We start from the raw sequence: 16,408 nt of genomic DNA, 5'->3' as shown, positions 1-16,408 counted from the left end.
CAGTGCTACCCAAAGCCTCTTCTTCTGCCCCTAAGGAAATAGTCTGTTGGACCTGAGAACCCTCCTGCACACTGTGAGTCTGAAGGCAAGGACCAGAAGCAGCTGAATCGGTTACTGCAGTGTCATCGGGCTGTGGAAGCTTCTTTAAGTCACTCTCTTCAGCTACCCCCGCAACACTTTCTACATTTTCCACTGCCAGCATTTCTGATTTATTTTCTGGGATTATGAGGTTATTAGACATTTGTTTGCCAGTCACTGCTGCGATAATATCATCCACTTCTTTTTTACTGTCTGCAGCTTGTTGCCTGGCAGAACTGCTAATTTTGACACCAGAGTCAGTGGAAATATTTTGCTTCACATATGGCTTAGAGTTCACTGGTTTAGTTGGTTTTGCATTATTCTCCTGTCCTGGAGCAGTTTGTGGCTTTTCATCCAAAAAGGATGTCAAATTGAAGAAGCTAAAGCTGGTGCTTCTTTGAGGTATGCTCTTCTCAGCAGCTGCACCACTGGAGAAGAAGGAGGGCAGGTGAAACAGCCCCTCTGTTTCTTGCTGCTTCCCACTAGCAGGAGCTGTAGCAGGTGCTGAAGGCTTTGGTTCGTCCGATCCAGTGAAGAAGGAGAATATGCTCCTACTGGCTGGCTGTGCTGGCTGTGATTTTGAAGCAGTGATATCAGAAAAGCTGAATGGCAAACTGAAACCTGACTCTTTAGGTGCCTGAGCTGGCTTTGGTTTTGCCTGATTAGCTGGGCCTCCTAAAAGATTTCCTCCTTGTTGCTTTGGTTTAACGGAGGGTACGCTGCTTTGCTGCACAGCTGACTGACTCAACTGGCTTACTTTGGGACCTACGCCCATTGGCTTCTGTGAAGCATTTCCAGGAGGCACTTTTTTACTCTCAGGAGACTCCTCCTCAGCTTTTCTGCTTTGTTGTTCCATCTGCACCGCAGGGCTAGGGGAGACCTGCCTGTCCATGCCTTCTGTTCTCGTCCCCTCCTTAGGGGTGGAGGACAGACTTGCCATACTGGCACTCTGAAGACCTCCAGACTTCTTAGTTTGTTGTCTTGACTCAGCCACAGTTCTGCTACTGGCTTTTGGCAGAGTCGTAGTACTTGGGGTTGGCTGAGAAGACACAGCCTCCACTTTGAAGAGATCTCCAAGGGATCCAAATAATGATGAGATGCTGGAGGTTTCCTTCTGTTCTGGCTGTATTACCTTTTCTGGTTTATCACTTCGATGTTTTTCCAAATCTGGTGATGGCTGTGGGGCTTTGCTTACTTGTGTTTTAAAGAAGTCAAAAAATCCAGAAGCTTGGGTTTTGTTAGCAGTTGAGCTTGCAGGAGAATCTTCTCCAAGACTGAACAATTTCAGAGCGCTTTTAAATAATGTCTCCTCAGGCTCAGTGGCTGAATGGCTCTGATTCGGCTGTGGCTGACTGGGTTCATTAGCACTTGCATGCCCATCAAGATGCCTGGAAGCTGGTGTTGCTTTAACAGGCCTCTCTTCTCGCACGAGCCTGCCATCTGGAGCAGTTTGGCTCAGCTGAGAAGGAGATTTTGTTAATCCTTTATTTTTAATATAGATGTTTTCCTTCTGATTTAATTCTGGCTTTTCACTTCTGGCAACCTCCAAATTAAGTTCTGATGAAGTATTTCTTCTCGGTTCTGATGTAACAGGAAATTTTTGCCCGGCTTGTGCCTGATCTGACTTTCTATTTGGTGCAAGTGATAAAACATCAGTTTTATTTTCAGACGATTTTAAATCTGTGTCTGTTCTCTTCAAGGCAGAATATTCTGATGTCTCGGAATCAGGACCTGAAGACTTTCCAATCAGTCCACCCAAAGCAGAAAATAAAGAGCTAACTTTGTTCACTGGTGTTTTCTTATCTTCCTCACTCTTTTTTGCTTCTGTTACTCTTTCAGTAGATGCCACGGTTTCTTCAGCTTTAGGAGCAGACTGAAACAGATGGAAACCAAAGAATCCTGATGACCCACTCCCAGTAGCTGTCACGGGGACAGCCTTATCCACTTCCTTGGTGTGGCCTTCCTTACTCAGTGATTTATCAAAAGCCGTTCTGGTATGTGTTCTGAGATCAAGGGTTACCGGAGACTCCTCTGAATAATTCAGGAATTCCTTTTCAGGCCTAAAATCCACTTTGAGTTTTTGCAGTTTATAACCTGAAAAGTCTATCGGCTGCTCTCTCTGATAATAAATAGACTCTTCAAACATTTGTGAAAAGGTCTCCAAATTCATGTTCATTAGCTGATCGCTCCTCTGCAAAGCTACTGACAAATCCAGAGGCTTATTTGTTGTATAATCATCTAAAGACTCTTCTTCAGCAAACCAAAACAGTTCATCTTCACTGCCAAGAGGGACTTTAAAACCACAAACAGCAATTGTGTTGTCTTCTAGCACAGCTCTTGGAATGGAATCCATCTGAAAATTATAATCCCAGCAGTCCGGGTAGGGATATGTTTCGGGAGCGCACACGTAGACATACTGTCCAGTGGGATCAGTGAGCAGCGAATACACATACTGGCTATCACTGTACATGTAGTATCCACAATCGCCATCTTCTGATGGCCACCATACACCCTGCTCAAGCATCATTAGCCACTCCTGATATTCCTGGCTATAGGATGAGTACATAAAGCTCTCATCCATACTTAAAGTCTCTTGGTCAATTAGAGTCCACATAGTTCCATCACAGCCAGAGGAGTAGCTTAAATCCATGGGCAACTCTTCTAATGAGTAACTGCCGTCTCTTTCAAATGGTGGAAAGGTGCTGTAACTTTCATTCAGAGAATTAGCAGCCCATGCATCATTTTCTTCTGAACAGACATCTTGAAACATTAACTGGTCATATGACTCATATGACATCACGCTTAAATCTAAACTCTGTCCATCAAAATTGGCATTAGTCTGCCAATCCATCACGTTTGCATTTCCATCCTTCTTACAGAGATTCACTACCGTATCATTTTCAGACCAGTCCAAGAACTGAGGGGGCAGAACAGAGTTCTGGTTTAACAGGTAGTAAACTGGTACTTCTATTTCACGAGCATCAGCCAGTTCCCCCACTTCATATTCCCATTCAAAGCTAGAATGGCTTCTTGTTTCCTGATAAGCTGAGTACTGCTCCGTAAGGTTACTGCTTTTATTAGTCAAATTGAGAAATTCACTTGATCCTTTGTTTAAAAGAGTTGGAAAAACTCTAGATTCTGCATCCTGATAAGGGATATGCCTACCATTTCCAGGCTTTCCAGATAAGTCCTGTACCTTGTCTTGAGGATTTAGAGCGTCAGGGAACACAAGACGCCCGCAGTGGGGAACATGGGACTCAGCTGTTTTATTTACTCTTGCACTGGACACATAGTCAGTAGTTTTGGAAGATTCTGTCATTTTCACATTATCCAGTTTCTCCTTTGGTTTGGGCAGAAGATTTTTTAGGAAGCTGGAAGGTTCCTGCTTTTCCACAGTGCTGCTTTGAGTGTCAGAAGCCACTCCTGAGTTGCTGGGGTTTGCCTCTGAGCTAGAACCCTCACCTCTATCAAAAAGCTTCATGAAGCCTAGAGAGTTTGTTTTCACCTTCTCTTGCTTACGTTCAGATAAGTTTTCACTAGAAGCAAATTTAAATAAACCAGAAAATAATCCAGGAGAAGTGCTTTTTTGGCCATCACTCTCACTTTTAACAGTCAAGTCTTGATTATTGGCTGTGTTTTCACTGGAAGATATATGAAGAAACCCAGAAAGAAAACCTGGTGTGTGCTTCTTCCGCGTATCATCTGCACTTGCAGCTTCTGGCCCTCTGGCTGAAGAGGTGGATTCAGCTGAGCCATCGCTTAAGTCTGGTGCATTTACTCCTTCTCTTGTGAATCCTCCTTTTACATTTCCACGTTCTTCCCGAGTACTCTTAGTTCCCTGCTGCTCTCCTGCAGCCTTAAAGGTAGCACAGGCACTCTCCTGGTGTTTTTTCCTATTTGCTTGGGCACTAGATAGGTTTTCTTTAGTCATGTTTGTTGTTTGTTCAAGTTCCTCTTTACAGTCTGATAAATTTGGAACAGAGCTAGATTTTGATGAAATGGCATTTTCTGAATTACTGGTTTTGTCTTGAAGCAAAGAAATGCTGCTAGAACTCTGATGACTTCTTTGGTCCCGTGAAGGTGCTAGATTTTCTGCAGAAGAAAATTTAAATAACGAGGGAATAAAGCCCCCTTTCTCATTCATATGTTCCTGCTTTTCTGAAAAACCCAACCCACTGAAAAAAGGAAGTTTCCCAGTGAAAGGAAACAAGTGTTCTTCATTTGATGAACTGTTTTGTCTTATATCCTCCTCAGACTTAGGGCCTTTAAAAAGACCAGATGTACTTTCTTTCTGCCCTTGTTCAGCAGAAGGAAGCAACAATTGACTGAAAGACTTTTTGAGTGGACTGAAGAAGCTTTCAGATGCTGTACCCTGTTGAGGCTGTGAATTAAGCTCCACGTTACCTCTGTTTTGCTTGTTTCCCAGTCCATGACCTGTAGTATGCTGATCCCCCACACGATTTGCAGGATGCTGCTCCCTGGCAATGGGCGCACCCTCTTTCACAGCGGCATCTGGCTGATCTGTAACATGATGCAAATCTGACTGCTTCTGTGGCACATCCTGCTGCTTGGGAGCCAAGAGACCATCAAAATTTGCTTTCAGACTGAAGGAACTGACTGAGCTTGTGAGCCTGCCAAAGATTGAAGACACAGAACTGCTATTTGCGTTCACCTCTGTCTTGCTTCCAGTCTCACTTGGCCGTACCTCCGGACTAACGCTGCTGGTCCTGGCTGCCATCTCTCCAGATGGCATCTCGCTTCTGTTTGCCTCATCAGCTTTCATAGGACAGCTGTCCTCTTTGGTGTGCTCCTCTTGTATGACTTCTTGTTTTGGTGCTTCCTTCTCGGAGAAGATCTTTAAAGGATTAAACATGCCTAGAACAGAATTCATAACTGAATGTTGGTTCTGCTGACTGCTGGCAGTAGTTCCCTGTGATTGTTGGAGATGATGCGGGGTGGAAGCCTTACTGTCCATCTCAGTGGTTTCTGGCTTGTTTGAGTTTATGTTCTGGGCTCGTTTATCACCAGTCACCTGGGACGGTAGCAAAGAGTGAATGGAGAACTTTGTGTCAGCTTTATTACCTGCCGTCACTTCAGAAGATGAACTCTCGCTTTTGGACTTATCAGAAAATACATTTGAGATTCCACTTTCTGATGAGTTTCTGGTCTCTGTCTTCTCTGCAGTGGAAGAAACAAGCTTTTCAACAGAGGCTGTGAGCTGCTTTGTGCTTGACCCCACCTTTTCAGTGAAAGAGCTGAACAGGGAATTCACTGTATTCTTCACACCTGACAAGTCTGGGAGAGATTCAGATTTGCCCTTGGTACTCTCCTCTGCAGCAGGATGTTTGGTCTGTTCAGACTTCCTGCCTTCTACTGAATTATCAGCATTATCCTGCTTCAGTGACACGCTCTCAACAGTTTTTCTGGTCTGTGGCAATGTACCAAATTTGCTGATTTCTTCCTCCTTTTCAGCCAAGTATTCTGAAACTGATTCCACCAGACACTGAAGTTCATCCATCGTGTCTATGTACTCCTCGCTGGGTTCTTCAACAGGAGACAGTGTTAAGTCTTGCATAGGATGACCATGCTTGCTCCCTTTAGTCTTGTCTTTTTTATCACAGCTAGCCTTTAACTGGGAGCCCAGATTTGCAGGGCAATTAACAGTGAAGTCTCCCAAATGGCTGATGTCAGAATCACACCACGTCTGTGAAAGCGCAGCCAGTTCCTCCATTTCTTCATCTGAAACAGGCGAGTACTGGAACTCATCAGAAGCACTGCTGTCAAATTCCTCAAGGATATCCACGGGCACAAAAGCATTACCTGGCATCCCTATGAATTTCATGTCTTCACTGTTACTGAGCTGAAGTGAGCCCTCATGGTTCACTCCCTGCCTTTTGGGCAACTTGCCAGTTTTAACCATTAAGCCATTTTTGTATGGACGCAGGATGGGATAAGCAGGTAACCGTTCCTTACTTTCAGAACTACTGGTATATTTTCCAGTTCTCTCATACACTGGGAAGTCATCACTAGGTTCAGAATTAGTTGCCACACCATTGAAATAAAGCCTTTTGTCCCTGGGAAACTGCAGACCTTCATTACTTTGCAGGCTTATTTGTTCACTCTCTTCGAAATTGTATCGCAGCTTCTTTTTCCTTCTCCTATCTATTGTATCATATTCCTGAGGGTACCTAGGGACATCTACACACCCTGACTCCACACACACATTTTGGCAGCACCTTGATCTTTCACGGTGATTGAAATTTTCTCTTTTTGAGAGAGTTTGCATCTTTTTTATGTTTGTTTCCTGCCAGCTTCTAGTTTTATGACTTTTTTCTAAGAATTCCTCTATTAGAAGTTTTCCTAGCTCTTCATAGTTACCCTCCTGTTCTTCTTCTCCATCTTCAGAGTTAAATGGAATGATCCTGACTCTTTCATTTCTAGCTAGAGATCCTTGTCTAAGATGAGAAATAAAGGGGGTGGGAGGGAAAGGAAGAGAGGCAGCAAAAAAAACAGGAAGGGGAAAAGAACAGTTTTAAAAAAAGCTCTAGAAAGGACAGAAAAAACAGTGCATTAAATAAAGGAAAATTAAAATAAGAAACATACAGAGATAACAAAACTGAAAACCTGCCAATCTACCACCATTACATTTCAATCAAATAGTCAAAAAAAGCAGCATGGGTTATGATATTCCACCGCTTACAGTTGCACAAAATTTAGAAATGCCTGTTTGAAGGAGAACAGCTTTTTGTGATCAAGTGAGGGCACACAGCCTTGGCTGTACCAGTACTCTGCTGTTACTTTTTTAGGCATGCCGAAAAAAGTCATTTATTACAGTAACAGGACTACTTTTGAGATGCAGTGCCCACACACACCATTCCACTATGTTATGCATGCATTTCGGTCACTCGAGGCTGCAGACTTTGTTTTAGCAGTATTCATAAAGCACACCGGCACCTCATTGCTCCCAAGGGTGGCTACAGAGTCGAGACTGTACACAGAGACTCAGGAGCCATTGGACTCCAGGGAAGTGGGGACAGGGGACAAAATGCAACCTGTGAACACCATCAACACAAGGAATTCCAGCTACTCCACCACTCCTCTTTGCTGGGAGGGCTCTCACTGCAGCTAATGCCCTCAGGGGGCTTCCACCAACACAAAATCTTGTGATCCGTGGAGGTGTTACTGGATCAGAAGGCAAAACAAAACATTGGCGATGGAAATTAGCCCATCATAAGCGTGAGATGCTTTTCAGGATTTGTACTTCCCATTTATAATGCATCTAAAGAGATCCAGCAATCCATACTTGTCCATTGTGGGAGAATGGATTAAAGCAGCTCGTGTTTTGCTATCAAACAGTCTGAAGCTTCCTAGAAACACAAGTGAATGACCCTTGGGATTTTGGGATTAATTCCTAGCCCTTGATCAGAAGGATTATCTCAACTGCTGAGCAACCTGAAGGCTAGTAGCAAGAAAGCTTCCTCTTTATCCAAATCTCACAGGAAGAGTTCCTGCCAGCCTACATAAAAATAAACAAGTAGAAAGTGGACATCAAAAAAATCAAGATGCTCATCTGGAAGATGCACTGCAGCTTTGTCTCACATCATTCATCGTTGAGAACTAAGGAGCATGAGGGCACACATACCCTGACCCCATAAGAGCAGGGCAAGAGAAGGGAAAGGGCAGAGGACACACGGGCATTGTATGGATACTGCTAACACAAGAGTCTTCACCTTGAGAGTGCCCTGGGGCACCCCAGTGTAGGCTACTGATGGGACAGACCTGAAAGAGAAATAGGTCATTGCATTTTCACTACTGCTGGTTTTGTGCTTCATTTCTACCAGCATTAGCTAACTTAGGTTATTGGAAAGATACTCATTGCTTTAAATGAGCCCTGCTGTACACAGTTTAGAACATTTACTACACACTTTGCTTGCACTTTTAAGCCAGTAACTGAAATAATTTTCTTAAAAAAGCTAATGAAATTTAAAAGACTCCCAGGGCAACCATAGTTACTGGATCAAGCCCTTCCAAATCCCAGCTGAAAGCAATGGGAGGTACATGAATGCCTGAAGAGCCATTAGCTGTAAATGCTGAACCAACAATTGACTAATTTAGGCATAAAGTAAATTACTTTTCTTTCTAGTTGAGCTCCCCCCCCCGCCCCGTGTTTCCCCTGCTATTCTACAAAGCATTCCTTTTACTAGAAATAAAGCAATGACAAGAATTCCAACATCTGAGAGGAGAAAAAGATGACAACATCAGCCCAGCATTAAACTACCGCACATCTGAAATACAGACAAGGCGAACAGCGAGTATCAGCTGAAATGTACCACACAAGACCATGCAGCAACAGCAAGGAGGCACAGAGGCTGCAAAGAGGTTAACCCACCTATCAGACAGATCTAGAGAGCACCCGCTCTCTAGCAAGCACTGGCGGCTTGTCATTTGACTAGACTCAGATGCGGACTCTAGGTCAGTTCGGCCACTCACAGTGGAATCTATGCTATCATATCGCCTTGGAAGTAAATAGAGCAAGAGCAGGGAGACATGGAGGACACATGGTTACACAAAATGAACACTGCAAAGAAAAGTTAGTGCTTTTAAAAAAAAAAAAAAAAAAAAAATCCGAGTGGAAGATGTCTGCTATTCTGAAGTCAAACTGGCTGTTGGCAGCAAAACACGGTCCAAGGACAAATAAGAATAATACTTGTCAACCTTAGGAGAGGGGGGAATAAAACACATGTACTTCTATCAAAGGAATACAATCATGCATAACAGCTGATAAAGGGGATCAGAACTTTTCCAGCCAAACCTAAATGTTGTTAGAAAAAAACCCAGGTGTTAGAATAGCCAGTTTCAATTGAAGCATTTTAGCATAAACAACTTTTTGCCAAATTCAAGACAAGTTCTAGCAGAACCCTGTCTGGTTCCTCCGGGTCTGCCCAGGACAGCCTCCTACAAGCTGTCATTTCCTCAGCAATCACCAGCTGCAGTCTGCCAGGAACACCAATTTCACTGGGTGGCTGCCTGGTCCACGGCACTTAAGAGCTGCTAGGAGCAAAAGTCAAACACAGTTTGCTTTTGCAATACTCAGCTACTGCTGTGTTTTGAAAATATTTTAAGAGCTACCTGTATGCTTCTTTTCAGCCAGCTCTTGTTAGAACTACCTTTCTGGTAAGAAAGAGAATCCCACATAGCTGCTTTGGAAAGCATATTTGCATTTCCTAACTTTTAAGACTAAATATGTAGCAAAAAATCTTGCTGGGCATGTGGAAAATGCACAGGGGAACAGGAATGCTCAGAGGGAATCAGTCACCATCTAGGAATTGCCTCCCTGGAGTGGGAATAATTTTAGACCAGAGCAGACTACAAAGCTCTTAGGTTTTAAGTGAACTTTATCAGTCCAGATCCTTTTATACCAATACCTTCAGGAAACCAGAAAAAATATACATATTCCATCTTTGTATTCTTTAACAACTCAAACCAGAAGTGCTTTTCTGGAAGGTCTTATAAACACATTTATCCATTAGACACCGTTAAAAGTTCACGCACCCCCTGCCTCCAAGCAAGGTGAGCCACGTATCCTTGTACTGCCAACACCACCCCAAGAAGTCAGATAACTGCGAAAACATCCAGTTATCATAACTGCCATAACACTGGCTTCCCCAGGCTGGGGGCCCAGTACCACTGTTCAGCTTGGCTCCTCCATAAAGAAAAAGCTTCAGCTTATCTTCCCCAGCTCTCAGTAAGGTCTTTGGCAGTTTTACCACTGCAGACCAGCAGTACAGAACAGCATGGGAAAGGGAGTAACTTGCTTATGTAAGACATTTACTAGACTAGGAAAAGAGCACTAAATGACATGTCACAGTGCAGTAAATGGATTTTGTTGGCACAATTGTCTCTGCTGCTTGAAGCCTCAATAACAGTAACAACATTAAATGTTATCATTAAACTTCAGCTTTTACTGTTAAAGTTCATAAGGCAAAAAGAGCAAAAATTCGCCTCAGCCATACACCCATAAGGGCAACTGAATTCAGTTCAGGCTTTAGGAAACAAGAACATTCTTACCAAGAGGGATGAGGTAGAACAAATCAGTTATAATAAATATAAACCCCTGCACCTCTAACTGTGACAAAATTTAAGCAACTGCCTCTTTCTTCCACACCGAAGGCAGAAGCAGCAACATGGCCCGTTCCACACACCCACTCTTACCAAGCTGACCAGCACTGTCTTAAGTTCTGATCTCCCCTTACACTTAACTCATCCTTTCTTTGGAACAGTGGTTTTGCAGAGTTTCTACACACCCCAGCACAACCAGCTCTAGTTCACAGCCACTGATTCTGGTAAGTTAATGCTGTAATGCTTAATACCTAAAAAATATAGAAGCAGTTGTGAAACTACTGATTTATGATCAAAAAGCTAATTTAGAGCAAATAAACTATCCTTCATACAGCTAAAAGGAAATCAAAAGAGAAAATACACTATTCAACAGCGCTACATGACAACTGAAAAGGAAAAAAAAAAACCACCTAATTGGTTACAGACTTTCTTCTTGAATATGCTGTTTTGGAAGAGCTATGGAAGAACAGGAGCTAAAGTGAAACAGAAAATAAATCTGACCCAAGAAACTCCCAACAGGGTAACTCTGCTAGATTGTCTTTCACTGCCCTTGGGAGGCACACCCGTGCAATGCCACCAGAACAAGCAATTACCCAGTGCTCTGGCCTTCAGAAGGTAAGATGGAAGTAGAAACAAGAATAAATGACCTGAGTGTTGAGCATATCTTTAAAAGGTAATTCACTAAACTGACAGATCTAGTGTAACACATAGCCTTATTTTTCCTGGTTCACAGCAGAGTCCCGGTGTTAGCAAAACGTGTAACACCTTCCTACAAGAAACCTCTCAGAGCCGCTGAGCTGCCCTCCTCGGCTAGCATGGCACCTTCAGTGTCTACTAAGGAAAATCAACGGGAAAAGAAGAGCCACCCAGAAGACAGCACCCACCTGATGGCCACCTGATCCCGATAATCCAGATCATAATTTTGCAGGGAGTCAGCACAGGATTCCCGCACGGCCCCTTGCTGCTGCAGGCGCGATGGCACAGTGAACTGGTGCACAGAGGCATTGGGCTGCGCGGTGGTGTGGTAGGGAGGAGGGATGCTGTTGCTCGTCTCGCTGCGGTAGTCACTATCTCGATCATCCACAGCACTGTCAGCATCTTCAAAAGCTAAGAAACAAAAGCAGTTAAGGGCACAGCTCTCTCAAGTTGCCTTGCTGGGACAGTGAAGCCCATTTAGTTTTCGAAGAACAACAAAAAAGGCTGTTTCTGCTATGGATGTGTCTCTGTCTGGTAGCTGGTTATAACCTCCAGTTCTCTCAAGTATGTACCATGGAATTCCTACAATTGCCTCCACACCCTCCCTTCCCACTTCCTATTACGGGAGTTTATTTCTCTTTAGTCATTCCTAATAAGCAGATTAAGACATTTTTATTTAAAACAAAGAAAAAAAAAAACCACTGCAACAGCCAAAATTTCAGGTTCTCTGCTGCTGCCAAAATGAACATTTAGATATTGGGGGGGGAAGAACAAACAAACAAACAAACCAAAACAAAAAAAAACCCCGAACAACCAACCAACCAACCATAAACATTCCTTTGTGGAAAGGAGCTATTTCTTGGATACTTTTCAGCCTTTAAGCTCTAATACTACCTGCTCTTCTCAGCCTCCTTAACCAGTACTTTAGAATTCTGGATTATTTTTTTTTTAGTGCTTTTTTTTTTTGGTAAAAGTATTAGTTGAAGTTAAGAGAAACTAATAAAAAGCACTCAGTGGGAAAATCAGAAGAACTGGCGGAGCAGCTCTGCTTACAAACAATTATACTACTTGTAGGGGAAAAACTGCTACATTTAACACACACAGGTACATTAGCTTAAGTTTAGTAGTCTACACTAATGGTAGCCTTCATAAAAGAAAAAGTTCCTTTCCAGTGAGTCCCTCTCCCTGCAGAAGCACTTCTGCTTGCTAACCCTTCAGACACATAACACAGAGTTACAGTAAGGAAAGGTATAAAAAAAAATACAATATTGGTGTACAGCTGTGTTTGGCTGTGCAGAATGCAAGGTTATCTTGGCAAGCTTACAGTGAAATACGCACACCGTACCGCAGTGGAGTGGACCGTTAACATGCTTGAAACAAAGGAAAATAAAGATCAGCCATTATTCACTCTCTCCGCCACCAAAAGCCTGCCTAAAAAGGACAATCAAATTAAAGCCCCCTCTGATAAGCTATTCAGCAGTACACGGCCTACACAGCCATTCATCATGAGGCTGAACAATAAAGTCAAAGTGGTTTTCATGCCAGATCCTTAAAAAAAAAAAAATTTAATTGGTGAAATTCCAAGGAGCTGGAATGCAGCATCAGGGAACACCTTTTTCTTCCATTGGCGCTTCCCACACCTCCAATTTCTATTTTTTTAATCCAAGGTAAAGTTTGTTTGTAGTGATCTTTTCAGTTCCTTCCCAACTGAGTAAGATTACATCAGTTCCCTAAAGTGGATGGAAGAGTAGAAAACAACCCCAGCAGAAAACATGTCTGTAAAATACAAACCACTTGAAAAAACTCATCTCTACTCTCTTAAGTACAATCAATTCAATTTGATTGTCCACACCGAAAATGGAGCTAAGCCTTCTGTTTTTTAGTAGTTTAAATGCTGCATAGTTCTTGTCAGCCTCTAGTCAATTGTGTAGAAATGAATAGCGATCATAAAACAGAATAAAGCAGTATATGAAAAGCACAATGTCCATCAATTTTATTACACTTCAGCGCTTAGGAGAAACACTCAAGATGTACTACTCAAAAATAATTTGATATGCCAAAGTGTCAAACCCCTCTGAGAAGCACCAAACTTCCAGCCTGTGGAGCAAGGGCTGATCTATTTGCAGATCACACCATGCTCAGAAGGATAACAAGCTATTACTCAGCTGAGCAAAGTCATTGCTGAACACTTGAGCCATTACTGTCTAATGCACAATAATTACTTTTATTGGGACAGAAACACTGTTTCAAGAGCTTTCTAGTGCCTCACTTCACTGTTGGGCTAACTTTTTCCCATCAGATGTAACTCTCATTTAAGGCCTAAATAACTCTGGTATGATGGAAAGTTCTTCCAGCTGTGGCTGCATAATCGTTACAGGCACTTGTAGGGGCTTAAGGCAGTCCAACTGAGTTACAGGATCTCGTAAAAGACCAACAGTCATAGGGATAAGCAATTTATCTCACCACAACAGTTTAATAGCAAATACAAATCAGTAGTTCAATTACCTGAGTCAAAACAATAGCGAATCCAGTAGCTCACTAACACTGGGCTAAATTTAACATCAGGGTGTGCAAAGACAGCCGGCTGAATATGAGCCAGCAGTGTTCCCAGGTGGCCAAGAAGGCCAATGGCATCCTGGCTTGTATCAGGAATAGTGTGACCAGCAGGAGCAGGGAGGTGATCGTGCCCCCATACTCGGTGCTGGTGAGGCCACACCTTGAATACTGTGTTCAGTTTTGGGCCCCTCACTACAAGAAAGATGTTGCATTGCTGGAACAGGTCCAGAGGAGAGCAACAAAGCTGGGGAGGGGTCTGGAGCACAAGTCTTACGAGGAGCAGCTGAGGGAACTGGGGTTGTTTAGTCTGGAGAAGAGGAGACTGAGGGGACACCTTAATCGCCCTCTACAACTGCCTGGCAGGAGGGGTTAGCCAGGTGGGGGTCAGCCTCTTCTCCCTGGTAATGGGCGATAGGATGAGGGGGAACGGTTTGAAGTTGTGCCAGGGCAGGTTTAGGCTAGACATTAGGAAAAACTTCTTCACCGAAAGGGTTGTCAGGCTCGGGAATGGGCTGCCCAGGGAGGTGGTCGAGTCCTCATCCCTGGAGGTATTTAAAAGAAGGATAGATGAGGTGGTTAGGGACATGGTTTAGTGGTGGGATGGCAGGGTTAGGTTAAAGGTTGGACTCAATGATCTTAAAGGTCTTTTCCAACCAAAGTGATTCTATGATTCTATGACTTACACAATTATGGTTATCAGGCAGCGGGAAGCAAGACATGGCTTCTCCAGGTCAACAATTCTGCCCAGCCAATGGGCTCAGAGATTTCCTTGATCAGGCTGTTGTAGAACCTGGATTTGTTAACCAGCCATCGCATCTCACCTCTGCACTATCAAAAGGAGATTCTCACATGAACCACAGTATCCCTAAGCAACATCTAAAAATAGCTGATTAGCTTAAATGTTAATCAAACATTTACAGCATATATGTTCATAAAAGGTGGCACCAGAATTTCTCCCAGTTCTTAGTGGTGTTTAGCATGAGAAAGTCTCTTAGAAGTCATGACAAAATGCCTCCCTGACAACATGTTTAAAAGACGCAAGGCTCCAGCTACCACAAACATTGATGAGGCAGCAACACATTGATTCTCTGATGTGTGCACCTACAGCATCCATAGATGTTAATTCCAGGCAGAATTACTCAACTGACTCATAAATAAGGGCCAGCTCCAGAAGCTCTTATTCATGCTGAATTGCATCTACCCTGTGAGCAATCTCACTTTATTTAACAGAAGTGTTCACAAACGAAGACATTGCTCAGCCTGATTAAAAGCACCGAATCCTGGCCCATATGTGGCTTATAGCACAAATTACCTTTGCAAGAAAGTATACTGTGAAATGCCTGCACACAGTGATGATGCCATTCATTAACATACTTGCCACTTAAATTTTATTTAAGCAAGAGACTGACAAGAACTTGCAGAAGCAGCTTGGGGGATGCAGCATCCCTTCAAAAGGAGGGGTCAGGCATAACAGTCCATGTGTCAGCAAAATATCCCTCACAACACACATGGTGTGACAAATTCAAGCGCTATCTTCTTCAAACTGATGATACACCAAGACTTCTGGAAGGAAAGTTGTAGCTTAGTCTCAGTCTCTGAAGATCAGTTAATTAGTAACAAGATACATAACAATAAGCATTAAAGGTCAGTAATTGTTTTATCCTAGTTTAAGAAATTTCACATGTACCAAAGAGCTGTTTCTTTATCGCTGGACCCACTGTGTAGAGAGTGGGGGGTAAGGCTGAAAGGGCAGGGCAGAAGCATGCTGTTCACGTTTAATAATTGAATATTCATGCATATAGGCAGCATAAGATGAAAACCCATTGGACAGTCACATCACACAGTAGGATTTTACAAAGTGAGGGGAAAATCAAGAAAGGAGATAGTTTCTCTGAAACAAACTGCCTCCTGGAAATCCTGTTTTTCCTCCCCACTCCTGACACCAGAAGTTATTACACCACCGCTGCAGGGCAGAACACATACAGCTTTTAATATACTGACCTCAAAACCACTCTGCACAGTCCTGTCACGCCAGCTCTACTAGTCATATTTAACCTCTGGCAACTTTCTTTACATCAAGCTTCAGGACAGGAAGGAAAGCTAGCACCAAAATTATTACAGGTGGCTGGATGAATGCACTTTCAGAAGTGCTTTTGTTGTTTTAAGGTCCCAAGGCACAGCAGGAGATCCTCTCCAAAGGTGGCATTCAGTTGAAATTGGGTCCTGGTTTTCTAGCAGTGATGTGTCATCAGCCACTGGGAGCTGGGGATCAGCCCCGAAGCTTAGTTATCCTCCACAAACTTGAGCAAAAAGCTGGACAAAAGCAGTAAGCGCAGCACACTCAGGCACTCAGGAGGAACGAGGTTCATGTAAGGTTCTGTATCCCAAAATCCCCACTACTTCTCCAAAATAAGCCACCAAGCTTTTTCACAGCTTTTGTCTATTTTCGTAATGACAGAAGAGAAGACAGTGTACGACTTCCAGCCCAAGTCCAGAAGAGATCTCTGCCAGCTCCACACCAGGGCCTTTGCAACTCACCTTCCCCACCCTTCATCCATCTAAATTGCTTTTCATGATAGCTGCCAATGACTGCTTTCCTTAACTCTCAGACCCCAATACTCCATTGTCTATCGAACCACTGGTCACTTCTAACAATCACGTACACTTTCTGAAACCTTATAATTATAATGCAGAGCAGTTTAAAGAGGACTATTGAAGTAGCAGGAAGAAAAAAAAAATCTCAAAAGGACACGAGGGCACTTTCTTGAGGCTCTTCTATAGCCCTTGATGCTAAAAACTCAAAAGCTTTTAAGCAACAATTTAAGTGCAACTTTGCAGGTTATTAGTCCATCCTATTGCTCTCACCACTTAAAACTACATTAGAAATTTGCTTAATTTTAAGAAGGTGAGTTAGCAATATTCAGTCTTCAGTTTGAGAGCTTTTGAAACCTTGTTTTTC

At 43.1% G+C, this 16,408-nt stretch overlaps 1 protein-coding gene across 3 annotated transcripts in view; it reads right to left on the bottom strand.

The window, feature by feature from the left end:
* The window catches only part of UNC13B (unc-13 homolog B), a 194,986-nt gene that overhangs the window by 142,317 nt on the left and 36,261 nt on the right, over positions 1-16,408 (bottom strand). For all 3 annotated transcript variants that reach the window (XM_035902676.1, XM_035902675.1, XM_009647276.2), the window contains exon 8: positions 11,082-11,304. In XM_035902676.1, coding sequence (XP_035758569.1) covers positions 11,082-11,304 — 223 coding nt within the window. The remainder of the gene's footprint in view (positions 1-11,081; positions 11,305-16,408) is intronic.

This window comes from Egretta garzetta, unplaced genomic scaffold, assembly GCF_000687185.1.
Source record: "Egretta garzetta isolate BGI_Z169 unplaced genomic scaffold, ASM68718v1 scaffold59, whole genome shotgun sequence".
Classification (NCBI taxonomy): Eukaryota; Metazoa; Chordata; class Aves; order Pelecaniformes; family Ardeidae; genus Egretta; species Egretta garzetta.
The sequence above is the reverse complement of the archived record's forward strand: the minus strand, read 5'-3'. Positions and strand labels throughout refer to the sequence as shown.